The 17,512-nt window shown below is 38.6% G+C and overlaps 3 protein-coding genes across 6 annotated transcripts in view; 2 read left to right on the top strand and 1 right to left on the bottom strand.

Annotated features, from left to right (window-relative positions):
- vti1a (vesicle transport through interaction with t-SNAREs 1A) overlaps positions 1-6,898 on the bottom strand; it is a 74,483-nt gene extending 67,585 nt beyond the window's left edge. The window contains exons 1-3 of one of the 2 annotated variants that reach the window (XM_072456675.1): positions 6,652-6,898; positions 3,936-3,994; positions 3,252-3,362 (exon numbers count right to left, since the gene is read on the bottom strand). In XM_072456675.1, the coding sequence (XP_072312776.1) occupies positions 3,252-3,362; positions 3,936-3,994; positions 6,652-6,745 (264 nt within the window). In that variant the 5' untranslated portion in view covers positions 6,746-6,898. The remainder of the gene's footprint in view (positions 1-3,251; positions 3,363-3,935; positions 3,995-6,651) is intronic. The other variant, XM_072456676.1, reaches the window with a different exon arrangement.
- A 100-nt stretch (positions 6,899-6,998) lies between these two features.
- zdhhc6 (zDHHC palmitoyltransferase 6) lies at positions 6,999-10,001 on the top strand. Of its 3 annotated transcripts, none has more exons than XM_072456205.1 (11): positions 6,999-7,096; positions 7,564-8,092; positions 8,165-8,256; positions 8,327-8,486; positions 8,574-8,732; positions 8,804-8,857; positions 8,963-9,130; positions 9,211-9,252; positions 9,341-9,489; positions 9,569-9,615; positions 9,686-9,983. In XM_072456205.1, exons 2-11 carry the CDS (start codon positions 7,826-7,828, stop codon positions 9,784-9,786), a joined length of 1,239 nt encoding a protein of 412 aa, XP_072312306.1. In that variant the 5' UTR covers positions 6,999-7,096; positions 7,564-7,825; the 3' UTR covers positions 9,787-9,983. The 3 variants fall into 3 exon arrangements, with proteins under 3 accessions (XP_072312306.1, XP_072312307.1, XP_072312305.1); XM_072456206.1 differs by lacking the exon at positions 6,999-7,096 and adding an exon at positions 7,136-7,472 and having other exon boundaries at positions 9,344-9,489; positions 9,686-10,001; XM_072456204.1 differs by lacking the exon at positions 6,999-7,096 and adding an exon at positions 7,143-7,472.
- A 959-nt stretch (positions 10,002-10,960) lies between these two features.
- On the top strand, positions 10,961-17,212 carry coasy (CoA synthase). Its single transcript, XM_072455554.1, has 10 exons — positions 10,961-11,135; positions 12,462-13,177; positions 13,879-14,093; positions 14,227-14,358; positions 14,782-14,971; positions 15,766-15,830; positions 15,913-15,997; positions 16,088-16,185; positions 16,750-16,896; positions 16,976-17,212. The coding sequence occupies exons 2-10, from the start codon at positions 12,508-12,510 to the stop codon at positions 17,045-17,047; spliced, it is 1,674 nt and encodes a 557-aa protein (XP_072311655.1). The 5' UTR covers positions 10,961-11,135; positions 12,462-12,507; the 3' UTR covers positions 17,048-17,212.
- The last annotated feature ends 300 nt before the right edge of the window (positions 17,213-17,512 follow it).

Genomic DNA, 17,512 nt, shown 5'->3' with positions numbered 1-17,512 from the left:
ATGGGCCGCTACCTTTTGCACCCCCGCTGTCCTGCTGTCAATAATCAACTTTTACAGGGTTGCTACAGGATTTACAATTCAAACTTTTTAAGACCTTATTAATAATATCCTAAACTTAACAATATAGCATTCAACAGTATTGTATAGACAGGATTAACTAACATGACTGTAAAGATACATGTAAGGAGTCTTTAAAGCAATTTGTTTTCAATCAGTTTTATTATTTTTATTCCAAAGTTTTAATATATTTTTAAATTAGCTTCAGCTCTATTGATTATATAATTAATTAACATCTTAACATGTGAAAAACATTTTAAAATCAAAGAGCAAATACAAACGGATTATAGGATATAAGGCTGGATCCCAATAACATTAGTTAAAAGATATTATGTCAATCCATCAGAAATGTGTTGAAAAATGTCTTTTAATTCATTAGTTGAGGTTTATGTATCAGATGAATATGAAATTTCTATAAAATGCCTCAAATCAAGTCAGAATATCTGACACCATCATTTGAATGTTTACACCTTTTTTACATGATATATTCAATATAAAAATGTCGCATTTACATTCACAATATTAAATGTTGGATTTATTTTTTAATGTATTCTGTTTCCTTTTTTTTGCATTGTATATTTCCTGGTATGTTCCTGTGCATTCTTTGGTTCTTAAGGCCTTAACTTTGACCTGGTAACAACAATGGGTCATAATATGTCTAGATCCAGTGGACACTTTGGATCGCCTTGGACATTGTCTATAAAAGGTGCAAGAATGAGGTCCGCAGCTGGCACACCGGTGGTGCAGACTTCAAACTGAGGGTGAAGAAAGAGGGTTAAGGTTGGAGACGCCCGTGGGAGGCCGGTGGGGGGTAAGGAGGCAGGGAAGGGGGTGGTACTGAGGGAGTAGAGGAAGAGCCTTGATATCCGCCAAAAGCACAACAAAGCCTGGGCCTTTTACATTAAAAAGAAAGGCGATTTTGTTCAGAGTGTCATGTCCTCTCTGGACCAGCGGGAGGCGAGAGGCTAAAGGGTTTGGCACATCTGAGGCACATCTGAGGCGCTGCAGTCCTGGCCTTCTGAACACTTGCATCAGATTTACAGCAGAGCAGTTAAACTCCATGTTCCTGTGTCAAGTGGCTGCTGAGGGTTTAAATGCAACTGTGATCTGACCAGGCCACACACACGGAACACAGGCAGGAAAAGCATGTGTCACACAGGCAGGAGAGAGACACAGACCACTGCACTTCATAAAGAAGACTCATCGACAACTACAGCCATTCATTCACACGGGAAAACTCATTCAGAAACGGGTGATACAAAGCAGTTTTCAGATGAAACACTGTTGACATGTTGATATGATACATGATTGCGTGCCTCTAAAATGTACACTCCAATTGTTGCCATCTGTAGTCTTGAAATGGTTTATTTTACAAGAGACATTTTTGGAGTATCCCTATAACAATAGTCAGACAATATTATGTAAATCCAACAGAAATGTGTTACAACATTTCTTTAGTTTAAATATGTGAATAGTCCATCAAATGAATCACACGTATTTAAAAGCTTAAAAAGAAAAAAAATATATGTTGTAACCAGTTATTTTTTTTACCATAAACAATAAACTTGATATTCAAATTCAAAACAATATTCACAATATCACCTAAATTTTGATTGCCCACCTCCAGATTATACTTATATCATATCAAATCAACTGCTTGATTTTGAACAAAGCAGACACAGTGGTGGGAACACGGGAAGTGCAGGAACAATAAGTCAAGTGTATCTAATTGTGAACCAATTAAATTCAAACGGTGAAGAAGTCAGATTGTTTTGGCACCAAGAGTCCCCTGCGATCTCAGTAAGCACTTTTTCAGTTAAAATATCTAGGCTCATTTAATTGTACTTCTGAGAATAAAATTCAAATAGTAAATTAATTTGGGAGCCATCAATTAAGTCGGAAGAAATAATTGCAACTATACTGCAATCACTTTATCAAAATATATATTTTTGGACAAGACGAAAATAACAGTTTTGAATTTGTATTTACTTGGAATTGCAGTTCCAGTCAAGGTAACGTTGGGAGGTTATAGATTGATTTCCCCTCCCAATTTCTGTTGTTGTAACGCTCAAGGTCGACTGATCGCTCTGGATTTGTGTTCAGGTTGTGAAGAAGGTTGTAAATAGGGATTCAAAACTATGAGAAATAAAAACACATTATTAATCAGGTATTGAACTAAAAACTTCAGAATAAAATAGATATACGAGTTGATCTATGGTCTATTGATGTTTTGTGAATGAAAAGGTATTGGGAGTAAGGTGTGCGACCCAAAAGGCTAAAACTATGATCCTCATTAAGCTTTGATGGAGTCTAGAGAGTAAACGGAGGAATACAGTGATTTATGAATTACTAAACAAGGCCAGACTCCTCCACAACACAAACACACACAGAACAGTAAAGGTCAATCTCCAAAGACAACACAACATCTGCAGCTCTGTGGACGCACCTCTCGGCTTTGGTCTGAGGAGTTTGTGAGGTAAACAGTGCATCAGCATTGACCACGGTGGGCATTCAAGGGGACAATACTACCATTAAGAGAGCTCCCGTTAACATAATTTGGATATTGTATATATATGATTATTGCAAAATGTAAAACGCCAAAAACAGTGGAAGAATTGACTGTGAAGTTAGTTGAAGATGTCGAGAGAATGTGAAGTTTGGTTCTGGGAATTGAGGCCCAAACTCACTTACACTTCTAACGATCAACCAAAATCAAACAAATTTACTCTTTGCTGAATATTGTCTGGTTGACCATGTGAGACATCCTTAATATTTTAATTTAGGCACTTTCACCATAGCAATACTGGTATTTGTTGGTAAAATATGAGCTCAACGGTCCTGAAAACACATTTATCAGCTAATAGACCAGAGCAAACAGCTCTGTGCAGAGAAACGTCAAGGCCAACTGACCTTAGTGTAATATTTTATGTTATGACTAGCATGACTAACTCAAATTTGACAAATGACTCAAATTGGAAAATTACATAGTAAATGAATATATTAAAACAATGTACTGGCCATTGTCAACTCATGTTTGAATTTTTACTTTTACAGTGCAGTTCCAGTTACACAACAAATTTGGATCAGTTTTGGTATCGGAGCTGAAAAAGCTCCTATTATGACACTTAGTATGATACTAAGAGTAAAATTATTCCGCTGTCCATGGTGCTGATTGTGGAGGTGACTATACTTACAAAGTCTTTTTCCAGTTTGTCCATCTCCTGCTTGTAGCTCTTCAGTCTGCTGTTGTACATGGGTCTGCTCTGAACAGGGATCTCCCGCACTTCCAGGTCCATCTGCTCCAGCTACAACACATTCATATTTATGTAAACATTCAAATCACAACAAAACCAATACTTAATGATCGTATTTTTACCATACTGCTGTCAGAAAATACACACTAAAGATAGAACCAGACAAACTTGTTACAACCTTGTGTGAGTGCATCAGAGCAACTATCCCCAACCACACATATATAGCAGCTTCATACATAGGCTCCGCTATGTCACTTTGAATGAAGCTGTGGTACATTTGATCTGTGGCTAGACAGGTCTCTCTGCAGAAGATTTGGAGAAAATCTAATCACGTTGACAGAACAAGACAACTGCAACAACAATTTGTCTCAGTCAGGTGCTCATTTTCTAAAACCGCTACAAGACTCCCACCTCGAGATAATGGCTTGAAATATGTCATAGGGGTGTCACTTAAAAGGAAATTAGTGGGAAGTAATCAGGAGAGGAGAACGCCTTGGATGTGCGTGTCAAGTCAGAAGAACACACAGGTGCTTGTTGTCTGGCGTCAAAAAAAAAAGGTCCCCTCCTTCCCTTTTCCACAAATTCATTATTTAGGAAATGAAAAATTACTGATCAAAGACGCACCAACTCTCTGACTTCTTCAAGCTGTTTGTCGACATTTAGAACCAGCTGTGTCTTCTCCTCTGCAAGAGAAAAAAAAGGGAAAAGTCACAACGACATATTGATCAGCCGACAGAGAGAACAGTGCTTCATGACAACAGCCTAACTCCCCCGCAAAAGTGGAGTGGGTGGAGGGGTGGTGCTGGTGGTGAAAAAACAACACAAGGACACATTTGAAGATATATTTACACATTCTGCACATGCGACAAGCCGATATTTGAAGTCTGGTAGTTATTGGCGTCGCCGAGGCCTTTGTTTGTTGGCGTTGAGGAGCAGTGAGACACCTTGCTGCAGCCTCAAAGGGAGAGGGAGGTGTCAGCTCCGCTCCGTTTGCCGCGAGTGAGAGGCCCGTGTAGAATGACTAACGCGCTTGTGAGTGCCTTAAACCCTGTGGCTGCTCATCAACATTACCCATTGAAACTCATTAGGACAAGCAGCAGTTCAAACGAGGCACAGAGATAAGTCAAGACGGACCCTGGATTACAGCAGACAGTGTTATTTAAAGCAGATGAGTTACAGTCTCATTGCCATTTGAAAGAGTTCACATCCTGTCACTGTTGATAAAGTTTGTGAAAAAACAAGTTTGCAATACAAAATATGACATTCTTACATTTTCAAATACCGATTAAAAGGTACCGGTACAAACTATATAACGTTTCTGGTGGCGGGTTCATCAACTGCTTGTCTTAACCATCGCCATGGTGACAAGGAGGTGGGGCCACCTTTCACAGTATTTTTATTTTTTTTTGCAATAAAGCGCCTGAATAAATGCAAGAAAGGTCTATACTAGAACATTCCTGGCATAGCAAAAATAACCCCATGGAGACAAGCAGGTACAGGAGCCGCCAACAGAAAAGTATAACATAGTGCATCTTTAAATGATTTAGGTGTCGATGAATGGGAAAAATGATTTTGGAGAAAGAAAAAAACTATGTCATGTCAACTACCCACATGAACATAAAATGTAAGCTTCTTCTGTTGTTCTGATTATTGACATTCAAAAAAAGGCACCCTCATCAAGAAGGCCCAGCAGAAGATGTACTTTCTGCAGCAGCTGAGGAAAGCCAAGTTGCCAGCGGAGATGTTCTGCAGTTCTACACGGCCATCATGGAGTCCACCCTCACCTCCTCCATCACCGCGTAGTACGCTGGAGCCACAGCAAGGGATAAACAGAGACTACAGCACGAAGAACTACACTGAGAAGGTGATCGGCTGCAGACTTCCATCTCTGCTGGACCTGTACGTCTCCAGGGCTCTGGGACGAACAGGTTGGATCACAGCTGACCCTTCTCACGGACTATTTGTGCCACTCCCCTCAGACAGGAAGCCACTCCACTCAGGCGGGAGGCTACGGTCTATCCGGGTCCAACAGTTTCTTTACCTCTACCGTTGGACTCATGAACACTTCTTAACACCTGTCACTTTAACTATAATTCAATCAATCACTCACTGCACCGTTCTCTTTCTGCACAACATCTGTAAATTTAACTGTACATTTTGTGTAGATAGTAAGACTATTTTTATATTTATCCTATAGTACATTTAAATAGATTTTGATTCTATATATGTTGCTTTATCATTTTTCATTGTTTTATGTTGCACCAAATCACCAAAGCAAGTTCCTATGTTTGTGAATTTTGTTCACTGGCAAATGGCAATAAACCTTTTCTGATTTCTGATTCCTGAATCAACAGATGGTCAGAGGAGCCTTAAGGAAAGTCTCTTCAGGGTGGCCCGAAATCTTTAGAATCTTTACCCAATATACCCATAAATATAACCATAATGTAGCACAGAAGGCCTGAGAAAGCTTCTAAATCAAAACAACAATTAATCTAGACAACTTTACAGAAATGTTTGAGGCCCGATTTACTGGCTCCTACCAATAAAAACCTAGAAGTAATATTTTTTGTCCAATATGGGTGCAGTCGAATTAACACATGCCCTGTGCATCGATTAATCAACTGGCCAGATATGGTTTTAAAGCTATCAAACTACAATTTATTCCCAAAACTATAGATAACCAACTTTGTGTCTTCTATGTAGTGGTCACTATATATCCTCAAAATACAAACAAAATAATTAGTCAACATTGACACCATCCAAGTCCCATGGAACAGATGTAGAAATACCTTGGTGATTGCAGTTTTTGACCATTTACACAGGATGAAATTACCTTTCAGTCAAACAACACTTGAAAGCAAAATATTTAGATTTGACATGCTTCCCTTTAACGTTTTAGGCATTAATTCATATTAAATATGGACCATTTCTATTGTTTGCCATAAGGTTGGCATTAGGTGGAGATAAAGAAATAATGTGACACTCAGAACATAACAGAGATTTGGGCGACTAACTGAAAAGCCAAACATCTGATATAGTATACAAGACATGTTACCCCATTTCGTACTTGCTCTTTTAGCTGGAAATAAGTTACAAATGTGTCATTTCTGCTGCAAGTGAATATGCACCTAACCAGAACCAAGCGCGTGCAAGGTTAAACGTCGTGATTTGTTAAAAAGGGACGGGTCTATTAAAGGAGGAATATTAAAGGAGTAAGATTAAGTGAGTACTTGATTACATTCCTCAGTGTGTAAATGACACCTGCTCCCGTTAGCTGTTCGCATCAGCTGAGAGGCTAACGGAGTGCTAGCAAGTTGTGCTAAACATTTGACTTGTTTACCTCCACTTAGCTTGGGAATTCTGCCAATCTTGTTTGTTAAATCTGCTGTGATGGTCCCAAAGTCCTGCTCGTAGGTTTCGAAGTCAGAAGACATGTTGACAAATAAGTTTAAGACAGGCTTCTTTAGGAGAGAGTTAGCTCAGGATAAAAACAACACGGCTCGAATTAACAGCTGTCTTCCTTGAGTCACAGTAAAATAGGGTCGGTAGGAAACAACATACATAGTTTATTTAATTTTGTCTCCGTAAAAGCGTAAAAAAATAAAATATATTCTGTTCAAAGTTACAAATGCAAATACGTGATTTTTATTGTTATTTACAGCTTAATAATGACTATACTGCATTTACAGAAAATGCAAATGAGCAGGTACACTAAAATCGTGAGAAAAAACGTTCCTACATCCGCTGAAGAAGAAATTTAAGAAAAGAGCCAAGCAAGCAGTCAGGTTTGTGATTTAAAGTGGCAGTTTTATAGATTGTCTATCAACAAATGCAAAATATACTCATGTTTTTTGTTATTGTGGTGTATTTTGTCCTCTATATGGAGGGAATGCGTGACGCTATTACTTCAGTCTGATCAGATACGATAGTTTTGTCAAGCTGGGGCAGGGGCTAGTAGCAGCTAGCTCAAGTGGTTGTATCAAACCGTATTATAGGCAAAATGTATTAATAAAGGGGTAAGCAGCTTCTTATGCAGATCATCTACGATTATGTTTACAGTACTCAATACGGAAGCTATTTTGTTCACGTCAATTAGCTTATTTGTCAACATTAGCTAATTAGTGCTTCTGTAGTCTTAAAGCTTTAGTGACGTATCCAGTGGTAAGGTTATCCATAGATTTAATTACGAAAGTATAATTTGTACACAGTCTACAATGGCCTTATGTTATGTTTGTTTTTATCTCTCTTTTAGATGAAGATAATCAACATGTCAAAAGGATAGTTCCTAAATTTGCAAACAAGAATGCTTCAGTTTGTCAGATTATTCAAGAATGGGGAAGAAAAATGCCAAGATACTCCAGAGCAGTCTGCTTGCTGGATAAGCAGAAGACAAGAAAAATCATGTGCACTGCCTGCAGTGACATCCTTTCAAGATAGCAGAGAACGAAAGAAACACATCTAGTCTTACATTATACATTTCATGTACACAAAAGCTTTGTCTTCTGTTTGTCAAAATGAACTTCTTTTCAGCCATTATAACATTTGAAAACCTCCATGAGGTTCGGAGACTATGTCACTGGGGACCAATTATAGCTCTATCTGTCATTGCTATATGTTCCACCATGGCCATACTCGACTCCATTATCTGGTACTGGCCACTGGACACCACAGGAGGTAGCATTAACTTCATCATGCTCATCAACTGGACGGTGCTTATCCTGTACAACTACTTCAATGCTATGTTTGTTGGCCCAGGGTATATCCCTCATGGTTGGAAACCAGTAAGTTAAGTTAAGAAAGATACCCAGTCATTTGAATTTATAAACGGTTAAGTTTATGTATTTTTACATCAGGAAAATGTGCAAGAAGCTCAATACCTGCAGTACTGCCGTGTGTGCCAAGGGTTTAAGGCACCAAGGTCTCACCATTGCCGAAAGTGCAACAGGTAGATTAGTATTTTGCACATTTGAATAAATTATAAGGAAACATTTGATCTATGTGCTAATCTTTGCAAGGTGCGTGATGAAGATGGATCACCACTGTCCTTGGATCAATAACTGCTGTGGGCATACAAACCATGCCTATTTTACTAGTTTTCTGCTGCTGGCTCCTCTGGGCTGCTCACATGCTGCCTTCATCTTTATTATGACCATGTACACTCAACTTTATGAGAGGGTAAGATTTCTTAAAGTTTTCTTTTTTCTAAAGTTTACAGACCTCTGGAGAGTATGATATGAATTCAACATTTTGTCCTAATGGCAGATCTCTTTTGGCTGGAGCACAGTAAAGATTGATATGAGTGTTGTGAACCAGGTCCGGCCCCTCATACCTTTCAGTATACCTGTATTTGCCGCAACACTATTTGCCTTAGGCTTGGCTCTGGGCACCACTATTGCTGTTGGTATGCTTTTCATCATACAAGTAAGTGTTTACTTGACTTGAATAATAATTCTAAAAGTAAACTTTACTAAGCATTTTTTTTTATTCTAAAGATGAAAGTAATCATTCGAAACAAGACCTCAATAGAATCCTGGATTGAGGAAAAGGTAAATGCAATTATTTCACCTGTAATATATATAGAACATAGTATAGATTGTTTAATTATTATTCATAATTATAAAACACTTGGAAATAAACTTTCTTAATTTTAGGCCAAAGAGAGAATACAGCACTACCAAACTGGAGAGGAGTTCATCTTTCCTTATGATCTTGGCACCCGTTGGTTAAACTTTAAGCAAGTTTTTACCTGGTCAGGAATGCCCAAGGGTGGTGGCATTGTTTGGCCAGTGCATGCAAAGTGTCACCAGTACACCTTAACTGTAAGTCCATTATGTTTTGTTTCTTGCATTTGCATAGAGCTTGAATTTGTTTAAGTCGACATCAACATGTGTTTTTACAGATTGAACAGCTGAAGCAGAAAGCTGACAAGAGAGTGAGAAGTGTAAGTAAAAATAAACACCAGATGAAACCATTATCAATTTTCTTCGTCAGAAAGTTGAATAACAAGCTATATTGTATGCCACAATCAGCAGGTTCAGTACCAGGCAGTGGAGGACTATAACGGGGCTTGCTGCCCAATTAGCAAAGGCCTTCAAACCTTTTTCAGAACCCCCTGCACTGAAGAGCCCAGGATCCCTCTCAGAAAAGGGGACAACATCATGGCTACTCGTGGCACAAAGTAAGCATTTAATTGCTATAATGTAATTTATAGAGTTTGAAATGCTTTCTAAGTGTGGAGAGATGTTCTGTTTATATAGATGGTGGATGTACGGAGACAAAGTTTTGAATGAGGAGGAAATTAAAGGTAAAACAAAATATATGATCTTTTTCATTTCAAGTTTTAATTGTTCAAACTTTTTTCTATACATTTGTAGCAGGAGATCGACTAAGAGGCTGGTTCCCAAGGCGATGTGTGGAGAAGTGCCATTATGACACAGCTGCCAGTGATGGCACCAGCGACAAAAAAGCCAATTAAAACATTTACAATGGCTTTATGAAAAGATTGGTTAAATGGGTCATAAAGACCAGGTTTTTTTTTTATTCCATTTCCTTCAGTGATTTATAAAGAAGCTGTCATTCCTAATTCTGCAATTAACGTTTCTCATCGCCAGTCTTAAAAACATGTAGTTATTTATAGTTTTGAACGGGGGGGCCAAACTGTGCAGCCCTCAGACCAATTTTTGTTGGCCCTCGGGCCTCCCATCGAAAATGCTCATGGGTAATACTTTTTACAGCAAATTGATTTATATTGCCAGTCGAACCTGATGATGGTGTCATGTTTTCACGCCCGGGTCTACAGAGGTGCACAAAACAACAAACAGTACATTGCAACCACACCAAATGTTTGCCCCCTTGTCAGAGCTAGGTTGCACTGAGTGGAATATTATAATAATATATTGCTGTTGATCCACCCTCAATCACTACCACTCCTCTAGAAAAGTGAATGTTCTAAGCCTTATTAAAGATATGGTGGCGCTGTCAAAAATGCAAAATGCATACATTCAAATGACTCTGTGTGTTGACCATCTGCTTGTTGCCTTTCAGTTTGAATATGTTTTGATATGTGGCCCTCTGTGACTCCTGGTTTAGGAAAAAAAACTGATCTTACGTGATCACTTTTACTCTTCTTACCACAAGTACAATGCCAGCAAAAGTCTTAATTTCTGAGAATTGCCGCAAGGCTTAAGTGTAACTTTATTGTGATTACTCTTTACTTGTACTTAAATTGTTTTTACTTCCTTGACATTCTTCTCTCTGCTAAGTATGCAATGCCTCTGCTGTCTTTTCATGCAACACTTTCTACAAAATAACATGTACTTTCTTTTATTTTCGTATTATTTTTGTAAAAGCTATTTATTGGCCTCTAATTTAAAAGTGTAATAAATTTTAAAATACCAGTTTTCTTTTCTTTTTTTAATTCACATTTCTAATAACACCATTCTTATGAATAATATGAAAATGTCTTATAGGTCTACATAATAATGATACTTAATTATCATTTAAGAACAATAACCCGTATCTAGATAAATTAACGTCACAAAAAGGGTCAAATCAATTGAGTTCGTAAAACAACTACATTTCCCATGAATCGTAGCGATACTTTTAACCAATCAGACTTTACGCCAAATACCACGTTGTCAGCTCCCATACTGTTCCTCCTTATGGGTGACTTAAGAGGATCTTTGACATTCCAGAGGGACTTGTTAAGCCGTTTCACCTTTTCATGCCATATCTTGAAAAAATAAGGCTGTCTGAAGTCATGTAAACCGTAACAGCGTCTATATGATATCACTGTGGCATAAAAAACATCGCTGATTGGCTCAGGTAAGCTGTAGCTACCTAGCAAACTGCTATTTGTAGCTTATTATTTACTAGTGCATTACTGTGGTGTACGGGCTGACACCGCTTAAAACATGGTATTTACTGCTTTATTGTATACTATTGAGAATGTACTAAAATGTCTATTTTTAAACATGCACCGGCATAACATTTTAAGTAGTTTGTACTGGCCGCTTTATGTTTTGATACTTGCAATTTGGAATTTGAGTTATTAGCTGCTATATATAATTGGCAGGACAATCTTAAAAGTTGCTTTGTTTAGCTTTATCACTTTAGATTGCTCTCCAGCTAAGTCAGATCCCAGTGTTTTTGCCCTTTAGCATGTGTGGCCTGGGTTAGCCCTTGTACCCGTCTGAAGGTGAGCTAAGAAGAGTCAGGCAAGATTAATTTACAAAACATGTAATTATCCCTCTCTAATATCTATAACATGTTAAAACTCGTCTACCTCACCTCGCCTAACTCCTGCTGCGTTCTGATTGTGTAATAATAAATTAGTTACTGCATCATGAAACAATGCCTTTAGTTAACTCCAGAAGTTAATGGTTCTGCTATACAAACTAGAGTGTGGATAAAGGTGCACTATGTAACTTTTCTGTCTGCGGGTCTGCAGGGAGATGCCACAAGGCCAAGTTACAGGCCAGTTCTGTGGAAAGTAGGCCACGATAATGATCATCTTGACTTTATTATTCAAGAGATGAGTTATAGAGCAATATAGTTTAATGTGCAATGTTTACATGTTTACATATGTACATTTTCTGTATTTTGTTTTATTATAATTTATGTATTTATTTATTTGCCATGTGGGATGAGCTGTGGAATGTTGAATAACTTTGGTTAGTCATTATATGCACATAGGCCTGTCACAATAATTATAATATTAATTCATTGTTCAACAAATGAGAGTGTTACGATTATTGTGAGAAAAGAAATAAAAAAAAAAATCCATCCAACACATTACTATTCCTCAATTTTGTGACCAGCGTTAAGAAATTGTCTGAATGACAAAATAAAGTAAATGTGACAAAGATAAAAAAAAATACTTGGATGTTTTTTTTTTTTTTTTTTACTATAGATGGAATTAAAACTTGATTTTGCTTCTAAAATACTCACATTTATGAATAGGCGACCCCGCTTTCTGAAGAATACATGTTTTTAAGCAACATCTCTATGGACATGAGCATGTGGCCCAACCTGAAAAGTTACATAATGGACCTTTACGCAACATATTTGAGCCTCACGCATGTCAACATGACTGTAAAGTATGAATTCACATTGTGGCGTTTTTCACATCTTGTTAATTTTATGTTGCAGTTTCCTTCAGGCGTCATTTTTTTCCCGGGACAATCAAGTCAACAATATGTCCATGTTCAGCACCGGCATCCTGGTGCTGACCTCTCCCCTCCACACGCTCCCCCTGCGCATCGCCCCTGTCCTCAGCTCGGCCGCTCAGCTCGTCGAACGCACACTTTACGTCCACATTCACCCTGGACTCAATTTGGGCAAGGAGGGCCAGGCTAGACCAGTGTACATCCCTCCTGTAGTGGACCTTCCCAAACTCATTACACGCCTTTATAACAACGCTGCGGACATATGCGGCCACCTGGACGTACGGGTTTTGCTCACGAATGTTCGCGCTCAATCACCCGCCATCTCAAACTCTCCCTTTCCCACGCCGCAATCTCTCTCGCACTCTCCAGACGTCGTGCTGACAGACTTTCCTTTGCTGGACACGAGCCAGACTCATCAAGTTACTCAATGTCTACAAAAGTACACTGGGCGCTGTTATGTCTGTAGCCCGTCTTTGTCCTCGGTGTTGCTTCACCCACAGTTGGTGAATTTACAAGAAGGAAATGTCGACCGAAAAGAGCCCGAGGAGACGGTGGAGCCAGTGAAAACGTACAATGATGTGGTTGTAGGCGGGACATTTGACCGGCTACACGGAGCTCACCGGACATTGCTTAACATATCGTGCTTGTTGGCCGATAGGAGGTTCCTTATAGGTGTGTGTGACCAGGCAATGCTAAAAAGTAAGTATCAAGCCACATGGTCATGCTCTACACCAGGGCTCTCGAACTCAATTGGAGCAGGGGCTGGGGGTGTAGAAAAGTGTTTATCAGGTGCTGCATTATATTATTTTGTGATAGCAATTTTATAAGCTATGAAACCAAATTATTTTATGACATGTTCAATGTTATTTTTTTGTATAATGCAAGTAAAAATCCTGATTACAGGCTTGTTACCAGTTTTTCCAAAATCGTACACATCTGAAGGTGCATCTGTTTTTCTTAACCATCTTAACCATCAAATCTTTACCCCTATAGTATAATGTTATGGTACATATTTCCTCCAGTCATTTTTGCTACTTCTTCAGCTCGTTGGCTCGTCCACTTGCTTTGACAGTCACTCCTCCCAGTTTCTAAAGCTCTCACGATCTGTGTGCCAGTTTTCTTTGTTGGAGAAAGTTTTAAAGTCTCTGTCGAAGCGCCTGTCTATCCTGGGAGGGGGCGTGATGGCCAGGCTAGCGCTCTGCAGCACACATGCCAAGCTCTGTGTGTTTAAAAAATATATACAGACCACACATTTTGTATTATTTGGTGATTGAATTAAAACATTGACCAAAACAGGTGTGACAAATGTGACAAAGCTGAAGAATTTCAAAATGGGCCACTACTCTTTTCCTGGCACTGTACATTTAAGCCCAGGCCTAACACTGTCCCGTTATTGTTAGAGAAAGTGCTGAAGGAGCTGATCGAGCCCTACTCCGTGCGGGTCGAAAAGCTGCAGGAGTTTCTTCAGGACGTCAAGCCCGCTCTGAAGGTGGAGATTGTGCCTCTCGATGACCCCTTTGGAGTGTCAGTTGTGGACCCTCTGCTGGAATGCATTGTAGTTAGTGAGGAGACCAGGAAAGGAGGCGAAGCTGTCAACAAAAAACGCATCGAGAATGTAAGTCAGCAATTTCTTTGTACAGGTTTTGTTGTAATGTGACTATTTTGCCAAAAACTGCGAACATTTGTTTTGGCAAATTTGACATTTTTTTAAAACTATCCGTTATGCTATTTTGTGTTTTTGTTGTCAGGGTCTTCCGGCTCTTGTTTTGCATGAAATCCAGCTCCTCAAAGATGCACATCACTCCGAGATCGAAGAGGAGAAAATCAGCTCCTCCAGTTTCCGGACTCGTTTACTGGGGACGCTCCTTACCCAACCCAAAGTATGTCACCAAGCAACTTCTGTAGCATGACCTATACAATATAAATGACGTGTAGCAATATTTGTAATAGCTTTTTGACTTACTATACACAGTAACACACAGTAACGGAAATGTAAACCACAATACGCAGTGGTTATATAAACCACATTGTTGTAGTTACCACATTGAAATGGAATAGTATTTTAATATTAAATGCACTATTTTAGAGCATTTTGGACATAAATATCATTCAAACAGGAAATTATTATAGTAGACTAGACTAAACAGATTTGATTGCCTAGGCGAGACAAATTGGCAACCACTGGCCTAAAAATATTGTGATAAAATCAAAATAGGTATTTGGTTGTATATTTTTGTTGGCTCATTGCTCACCCCTACTTGTTGGTGAAGCATACTCATTGTATTGTTCTGGTTATGTTTTAGGCTGCATCTCATCTCCCTCTCCTCCCGTACGTGATTGGTTTAACAGGGGGCAGTGGCAGTGGGAAAAGCTCCATTGCCAAACGACTGGAGGCGATGGGAGCTGTCAAGATCGATTGTGACAAACTGGGCCACGAGGTGTACCATCCCGGGACGGCAGCCTACCACAGGGTCCTGGAGGAGTTTGGGTCAGGTGATGGAGCGTTGTGCTTCCGAACAATTCACTGTTTGATTTGTTCCACAGTAATCCCAAGCCGGACTGTTATGGAGAAAATAGAAAAATCATAGAAAAATGATAAAGAAACTTAATGTTTAAAAAAAAAACTACATAAAATAAACCAATACTCTGTTAACTCCATGTTTGTTGCATATTGTCTGCTGTTGTCTATAAAACAAATTAGCCAACTGCTAAATGATTTGTCAACTAACTAATTTGTAATTTAAAAAAGTACTATCAGTCGACATGTTATAACCAAGTTTATTGTAATTATTCTGTGTCATTGTATTGAAACATTGATTGACATATTGGGGGCAACTGTGGAAGTCGAGGTCCTAGCTCTGACGACTGATAAAAGATGATGGAATGACTTGTGGCTTGTACACGTTTGATTGGCTCAATGGCAAACGAGCTCGGGAGCGACGTGTTATATTTGAAGAGACACTGATTCATAACATATGATGAATCCAGTCCATCTTCTCGCTGTGATGTGGCACTTCAAATGTGCCGTGTATCTTCTTAAGTGGCTCCGTTCACGCTCTGATCAAAGACGATCTCTGTCTATTTTGACGGGTGACATTTTTGAACTGCACCTTCTAAACACAATATTTTAGTTTCACTTAAGGTAAATACTCCGTCACAAACATGTCAAAAACAGGACCCAGATCCATCCCTTGTTAATGCATGTACACAAAAATAAATACATAAGTATATATTTTTAATCAGAGCTTGTTTTTCTGTATTAAACGCAATTTGTTTTGTTTTTGTAGATATCCTTAACGAAGATAAAACGATTAACAGACGAGAATTAGGAAAGAAAGTATTTGGAAACCAGGTAATATATAGTTTACATTATTTGGAGCATTTTTAGTGAAACCAATCTGTGCTGTAGAGAATTAATCATGTATTTCTTTTAGGAACGGTTAAAAGCTCTAACAAACATAGTGTGGCCTGAAATCGCCTTGTTGGTTAAAACCCGAATTCAACAAGCAAGAGAAGAAGGTACAAACTGACATATACTGCAAGTACAGAGCATTTGTTTTAATATGTATGAATGTACTTATGTCCTAATCCCACATTTTCTCATTTTAGGTAAACAAGTGTGTGTGCTGGATGCTGCAGTTCTTTTGGAGGCCGGCTGGAACGACATGGTCCATGAAGTTTGGGTCACGGTCATCCCTGAGGGGGAGGTACAGATTTTGGACCCAAAGTGATGTAGTTTCCCATGATTAAAGAAGGCATATTATGTTTTTTTCTGGAATTTAACATTTTGTTCTCTGTAAGCCAATATATTACTTTAAAACATCTTGATAATGATAATAGAAATGGGTCCATTTACTTCCTGTCCAAAACTACAGAACTGATGGATTGTCATTTATATGTTATTTTTATAATGTTAGCACGTGACATTTTGGAATTGTTCATGTATCACTGTTCATGAGTCTTAATTTTTTTTAATAATCTCAACTAAGTATAGGGATGTGAGGAGGGATAGGGTGTAGGTGAAAACATTTTTATTATTTTTTTTTCTAAACACTCAAGTCTTGAATGCAGGCCAATACAGGATTACACATTCATGAATATATCAAAATACAACTCTGAGTAGGATAATGATGAGTGAAGAGCGTCATTACATGGTTTAAATGTAAAGCTCATTGACAATAATTTTGCGTCACTGAATAACAAGTGTAGTGCCTATGATTGGCCACAAGAGGGAGGCAGACGCTTAAAGAAAATGTGATTTCCATTTCCAGGCGGTGTCACGGATAACAGAACGTGATGGGGTGAGCACAGAGGACGCCCTGAGGAGGTTGCACAGCCAGTGGTCCAACTCCAAACAGGTGCAATATGCCAACGTGGCTTTGACAACACTGTGGGAACAAGAGGTGACCCAAAAACAGGTCAGAAACGGAAACGCATAATTATGAAAAATACTATAATTATCATGTTTAACTCTGTGTTGTTTGTTGGTCTCTGTAGGTTTTAAAAGCGTGGAATTTACTCCAGAAAAGAATCCAGCAGAGACGAGGGGGACAGTCGATGCCAGTATAGGTCAGGGTACTCTGCTCAAGAGGAGTGCATGCTGATCCAAAGACTGTCTGATCCTTATAAGGAAAGGCTGCCTTAAAGTGAAATACCAACATATCCATACTTCTTAGAATTTAGAGAACATTGTCTGGATATCAAAAATACTTTAATTTAACGATACAAAAAAATAGTATATTTTGAAATGTTTTATTTGGAGTTGACGGAAGTAAGGAAAGACAACATGGGTATATAGTAGAAAAAGCTTCAGTTGTAGTCATCTGGACTCAGTTTGAAAAATAGACGTTTCGACTCTCATCCAAGAGTCATTGTCAATAAAAGAATTTAGGTCGAGAACACATTATAAATAACAGGTATAATGTGTTACTGAACCCCTGGAAAGGTAGAGGACATTCAGATGCTAATCAGGTCCTCAGGGTGGTTGAGCCAGGGTCTCACAAAGACAAAGAGGATTCTAATAGCCCATTAAGA

Source organism: Eucyclogobius newberryi, unplaced genomic scaffold (assembly GCF_026437365.1).
Source record: "Eucyclogobius newberryi isolate DKJ021-1_F unplaced genomic scaffold, fEucNew1.0.hap1 SCAF_20, whole genome shotgun sequence".
NCBI lineage: Eukaryota > Metazoa > Chordata > Actinopteri > Gobiiformes > Gobiidae > Eucyclogobius > Eucyclogobius newberryi.
The sequence above is the reverse complement of the archived record's forward strand: the minus strand, read 5'-3'. Positions and strand labels throughout refer to the sequence as shown.

Bases quoted from the DNA above. Each gene is read 5' to 3' on its own strand.
- zdhhc6 (XM_072456205.1), top strand. From the start codon at position 7,826: ATGAACTTCTTTTCAGCCATTATAACATTTGAAAACCTCCATGAGGTT. The intron at 8,093-8,164 runs GTAAGTTAAGTT...TTTTTACATCAG, and splicing joins TCCCTCATGGTTGGAAACCA to GAAAATGTGCAAGAAGCTCA. The intron at 8,733-8,803 runs GTAAGTGTTTAC...TTTATTCTAAAG, and splicing joins GTATGCTTTTCATCATACAA to ATGAAAGTAATCATTCGAAA.
- coasy (XM_072455554.1), top strand. From the start codon at position 12,508: ATGTCCATGTTCAGCACCGGCATCCTGGTGCTGACCTCTCCCCTCCAC. The intron at 15,998-16,087 runs GTACAAACTGAC...TTCTCATTTTAG, and splicing joins TCAACAAGCAAGAGAAGAAG to GTAAACAAGTGTGTGTGCTG. The intron at 16,186-16,749 runs GTACAGATTTTG...TTCCATTTCCAG, and splicing joins CGGTCATCCCTGAGGGGGAG to GCGGTGTCACGGATAACAGA.